General features: G+C 39.2%; 1 protein-coding gene across 1 annotated transcript; it reads right to left on the bottom strand.

Moving 5' to 3' along the window:
* Positions 1-1,065: 1,065 nt before the first annotated feature.
* Positions 1,066-2,264, bottom strand: LOC129949317 (phospholipase A1-like). Its single transcript, XM_056060703.1, has 2 exons — positions 1,927-2,264; positions 1,066-1,863 (listed from the first exon to the last, which is right to left on the bottom strand). Exons 1-2 carry the CDS (start codon positions 2,220-2,222, stop codon positions 1,143-1,145), a joined length of 1,017 nt encoding a protein of 338 aa, XP_055916678.1. The 5' UTR covers positions 2,223-2,264; the 3' UTR covers positions 1,066-1,142.
* Positions 2,265-6,113: the final 3,849 nt, after the last annotated feature.

Below are 6,113 nucleotides of genomic sequence, written 5' to 3'. Positions count from 1 at the left end.
AACTTGGAGGTTTTGAAATCCTCGTATTTTTAAGTATGTTAATGGTATGAAATATAAATTTCTTATTTTTGAAAGAAAAGTTGTTTTTTTTTTTGAAAAAAGTCTAACATACGTTTGTAGACAATTAAATAAGTACCTAAAAAGGTATACAATTTTTTTTTCAACAGCATTGCCATTTGAGAAATGATGAAATAAAATGATGTCATGTAATGGACTTTTTAAGATTTCTGAAAAACTACTTCTGAAAGTTAAACAATAAAACTACAGTTTTTACCTGAAAAACATCGATATTTTTCAACGCTGCATAAGTTGTATAAATTTAATTTTGCTAACACAGGCATTAAACAGATCCAGACAACATAAGGGACTAAGGACATAAGGTCAACTGCATTTTTTTGAGAATAAATTTTTGCCGAAGATACCAGTTAGTTTACGCCAGATGCAAATCATATTTTTTCTTTCCAATGAAACTGCGTTAATTGGAAAGCAATTTTTTGACAGCTGACCAATCAGGTATTGCCTTTTTTTCAGTCCCTTACATCGCGGTCGTCTAAACGTGTCCATTATAAGGAATGGCGCGATAGTTAGAGCAAAGCATTACCATTCCAAAGGTTTCTCTTCTTTGACAAATTTTCTAAGAACATTTCTTGTCATGAAAAGTGCCTCCGTTGGGATTTGGCATAGGTAAAAACTGTATGTCCATTTTATTCTTTCAATGTTATTTACAACCCTGTTTTTTACGAGCTGCAGTGCCACCAAATGAATTTATTATATAGCGCTATGAACTCGCTATAAAGCGTTTATAAACAAGGCTGTAAATCTTTTGGGCAACTAAGATTAAGCCGGGAATTATTGATGACAAATACGGTCAGAATGAGTCTTATCTTCAATATTGACAGGTATATGATCATTGGTTTCATAAGTACCAGTGCAAAGTCTAAGATTGCAATTGCTTGAGGTCTGTGACCTGATTTATGTCAGTGTCCAATCTCAAGGCTGTTATGTGGATGAGTTTTCGTCATGTTATTAAACCACTTATAAGCTTCATTGCAAACAAAAAAGAAATTACTCATAAATGTTCTTAGTTTATAATTAGATTCTATAACACAGTTAAATACATAATTTAGATTCAAATTAACAAGTCAACCCGTTCCAAATAAAGATTTCTTATTGACTGGAACATAATAACATCCATCATTTAATTGACTTCCAGGTGCGGCCATTTTATAACTTCCATATGATGATTCTTCACAACTTTTTGCAACTGCTTCTTCGTAGTCACTACATTTCATGGCAAGGAAATTATTTTCCACCAAAGCTTCAGCGTAGTAAATAAACGCTCGCGAATGTGAACAAACTCCAGCCAAATCGAGTAAGCATCCAGGTTGAGATTTTCCACCATTTGGATAATATGCAGCCTTGCCAATGGGTTTCAGAAAACCCAAAAGCTTGCCATTGGTCTGAATGGAATCCACAAATTCTGCATCAGTGGAACAGAGTCTTGTATCGCAGTTGGAGTAGTCGAAAAGCGGACCAGCTGGATCAAGCCCTGTGATGATATTTATTCTTCCATTCATTACATTTTTGCCAGCATATCCACACACATGGGCTCCAAGGCTGTGGCCTATTAAAGTTAAGCTTTCAAATGGCATGTTAGCCTCTTCGTTAAGGAAGTCAATGAATAGAGCCAAGTTCTTGCCAACTGTTGAGACAGCACTCTTAGAACTGGCGTAGTTCAAAGATCCAGAGGCTGAATGCCAATCGACACTTATCACGTTAAAGTCTCCTACTTGTAGCAGTGCTTCTCGGATTAACACATTGACATCGGAATTTGAATCGTCTTGCCAACCATGGACGATAAACCTATGATCGTAAAGCAAGACCTCATTAGTTCTCAATGTTTAAATATCAGGAAAGGATTCTTACCTTGTAGGCCTATCCTTGTTAAAACTGGAAGCAGCCAAGGAGTCGACATCATCTATGTACAATTGCTCAGGAGTCTCAGGACTTTCAGGGGTATATAAGTAATACTCGACCACAACAGTTTTCCTTTCCTTCGGATGATTGTACTCATTTTCAAACTGCTCCCGAGTCATCCAGAAGAATTTGCCATCTACCGTCGGAACGAACCATCCATCTGATTCAGAATTGTTTCGAAGTGGAACGGCTGATAATTCGGCAACCAAAACCACAGCTACCAAAAATCCCACAAACGATTTCATTTTTGCACTAAATATTGCGAAACCCGATTAAAATGAAGCCACAAGGTTGGGGTCTTGTTTATATAGGCTGAAGACTATATAATAAAACTTAATCGGTGGCTTTTTATGATTGGGTAAAAAGAATGCCATTTATTGGGTTTGCTCTATAGATTATGATTTTCTTCGATTTTGGTTAATTTTTTTCTATAAATTCTTTATTCGATCGATAAGAACTTTGATAAGAATCAATCAGTCAGGTTTTCAGTTGTTTGGAATTTCCATTGTTTATATTATTGAGGCTTTTTGGCAATGAAACATATAAGTTTCAATTGCAATGTAAGCACTTCAAAATTTGTGGGAGTGTAAGTTATCACTGTGAATTTCGGTTATGATATGATTTCAACTAAATTAGCAATCTTAATGTTGCTCAAAGGTCTTCGCAAAGTATTTAATACATTATTAGTTGTGCTTTCAGAAAATCCATCTAAATACTCCGAAATCAGTCGATCAAATACTTCAGTGAATTGACAAGAAAATTATAATCTGTCTTTAGTAGGACTCACATACAAAATGTTTGCAGCGTGGAAATGTTGACATTAAAATTAATCGTCACCACGGACTCAATCATTTCTTCACGATCTTCAACTGGTCACTATGTTTATTCACAATGCTGTCACAATACAATCAAGGAGAAATAGGTAAGCATCCGGTGTTAAGTAAAACCAGAAGAGTCTAAGTAAGGCAGGTAGGCCTGCAGTGTCATGAATCTCCCAGTTATGGAGTTCTTTTTTCCTACCCGTACTGTGACAAAAGTCCTACAAGATCTCAACATATATTAAATCCGCTAGTCCCGATGGTATCTCCGATATAATTCTGAAGAGGTGTTCTTGCACTCTAGCAAAACCCTTGAGTAAGCTTTTATATTTATCCAATTGTTCTTGTCACATTCCGATTAGTTGGCAAACAGCATTTGTTCAGGCAATCCTGAAAAAGGTGAATCTTTTTTTTCCTTAAATTATCGACCAATAACACTTACTTCCTTAACGTCAGTTCTTTCAAAGATCATGAAAACACTGACTGATTATCAGCTTAAGAAACATCTTGAGAATCGAAAAAAGTACGGATATCGTAGCAAAAGGTCCACTAGTGATGGTATAGTTTACTTCACCGATTAGTGAAACAAATCTTTACCTCGTTTTTGAGAAAGCATTTGATATGTTTTGGGCTCAGGTCCACTTATCGAAAATAGGTGTCTTCAGTTTAGATGAACCCCTCCTACGTTGGATAAGAAGTCCACCAAGTAAATATTGGTGTGCCACAGGGCTCTGTTTTTGTCTCCCATAATCTTTTTCATTTTTATTAATCAGGTGCTGGTAAGCATAATAACACGTCAAAGCTATTTGAGTTACCATTAGAAGAAAAAGTGGCTTACCAACAATGACAGGTGCTAAGGTTACAGTGATAAGGAAGAACAAGAAGATACTACCTGCTTTTTATGGATAGCACTATGCCACGCACGCTACAAATGCATTATTTGGAAGTAACTTCTTCAATAATATTGAAGATCTAGAAGATATTGCTGGAACATGTATCAAGGCCTCCAAAAATCACATAAGTTTAATCATTCCCTTTTAGGAAGTTTAATACTTCTGTGGTCTAACGAAGCTATCATAAGATCATAGCTAGTAAAGAAGTTGTTAAAGAAGATATCATAGTTACACCATTATTCTGGAGAAGTTTAAAAATAATTCTTGAACCTAAAGGGGCAATTTTCAAGTTAATATAATTCCCGCAAAGCTTACTTACTTACTTGCTTAGTTAAGGTGGCGCTACAGTCCAGGGCGGACCTGGGCCTCAACCAACATGCGTCTCCAGCCATCTCGGTCCCTAGCTAGCTGTCTCCAGTTTCGCACGCCAAGTTGGTTGAGGTCCTCTCCCACCTGGGTGCGCCACCCGTGTCGCGGTCACTGTACAGCCCGTACAGTTGGTCCTTATATCTTCTCCTCCATTCTCCAAACCAAAAATCACCGAAGAATTTTATTCTCGAACCATCCTAAGACGCTCTCATCTTTGTTTGACAAAGTCCAGGCCTAAGCACCATAAATGAGAACCGGGATGATGAGTGTCTTATAGATGGTGATTTTACATGCTCGAGAGAGGACTTTACTTCTCAATTGCATTCTAAGTCCAAAGAAGCAGCGATTTGCAAGAATTATTCTTCGTTTGATTTCAGCGCTGGTGTCGTTGTCTGTATTAAAAGCGGTGCCTAGGTAGACAAAGTCCTTAACTATCTCAAAGATATAGCTGTCCATGGTGATCTTTTTTCCAAGACGTCGTTGTTCAATGTCCTTTTTTGATGACCGCACATACTTAGTCCTCATTGACCACTAAACCCATCTTCATCATCATCTGCGTATCCGAGTAATTGAATGGACCTTTGGAAGATTGTGCCTCTAGTGTTGACGGTTGAGTTTTTCACAATTCTTTCCAGAACGATGTTGAAGAAGTCGCATCACAGTGCATCGCCTTGTCTAAAACCTTTTTTGACATCAAACGCATCGGTAAGATCTTGACCTTGATAGAGCAGCGTGCATTCTCCATCGTCATTCTGCACAAACGGATAAGTTTGACAATGATGCCAAAACTGGACATTGCTCGGTAGAGCTCTTCCCTATAGATGCTGTCATACGCGGCTTTAAAATCTATAAAGAGATGGTGGGTATCGAATTGAAGCTCATATGTTTTTTCCAAGATCTGCCGTAGTGTGAATATTTGGTCGATAGTGGACTTTCCTGGTCTGAAGCCAAACTAATAAGGACCAATCAGGTTGTTGACGAATGGCTTCAGACGTTCACATAGTACGGCAGAGAGGATCTTATACGCAATGTTACGGAGACTGATGCCTCTGTAGTTGGCGCAGTTTAGAAGGTCTCCTTTCTTATGTATCGGGCACACTATGCTGAGATTCCACTCATCGGGCATGCTTTCTTCCGACCATATTTTGCAGATGAGTTGGTACATGCTCCGTACCAAGTCATCGCCTGCTGCTTTGAATAGTTCTGCAGCGATGCCGTCAGCTCCAGCAGCTTTGTTTGACTTAAGTTTAGATATAGCTATCTTCACTTCGTCAAGGTCGGGTAGGCGGAATTGTTGATCTGCGTGGACGAGGTTGAGTGGTTCTATCTCCCTTACAGCGGAATTTGGTTCGTCGTTATATAATTTGGAGAAGTGATCTTTCCATATTCTCAGCATCGACTGCGGTTCTTCTACGATGTTCCCCTGATCGTTTTTACAGGCTTCGGTTCGTGGCTGGTACCCTTGGGAGGTTTTTTTTACTTTTTGGTAAAATTTACGAACCTCATTCCTGATGTGACATCCCTCTATCTCCTCGATCGCGCTCTTCACATGCTCTCTTTTTTTCCATCTAAGAAGCCGGTGTTCCTCTCTCCTCTTCTGCTCGTAAAGCTTGCGAGCAGCTCTGGTCCTTTTGTGCAGCTCCGTTTTGTATGCCTCTTGTTTCGGTGCGTGCGCTTGTCGACATTCGTCGTCAAACCAGGAGTTTCGCTATGGTGGCCGTGTGAAACCTAGCACTTCAGAGGCGGCATCTCTGATGGCTGCAAGGCAATGTTTCCACTGGTTTTCAATACTTAATGCAGGAAGCATAGGACCCCTTAAGAGGTTATTAAAGACTCGATCGGAAAAGGACATGGTAGTCTCTTGCGATTGTAGCCGTCTAACGTCGAATCTTCTCACAGTACTTCGTTGTTTTGGCTTGGAGCCTGATATCCGTAGCCGTACCTTGGCTACAACGAGGTAGTGGTCCGAGTCAATGTTGGCCTCTCGGAATGTTCGGATATCATGTATACTGGAGAAGTGTCGTGCGTCGATTGCAATGTGGTCAATCTGGTTGAC

This window comes from Eupeodes corollae, chromosome 3 (assembly GCF_945859685.1).
Source record: "Eupeodes corollae chromosome 3, idEupCoro1.1, whole genome shotgun sequence".
Taxonomy (NCBI): domain Eukaryota; kingdom Metazoa; phylum Arthropoda; class Insecta; order Diptera; family Syrphidae; genus Eupeodes; species Eupeodes corollae.
This window is presented reverse-complemented; position numbering and strand designations above follow the sequence as displayed.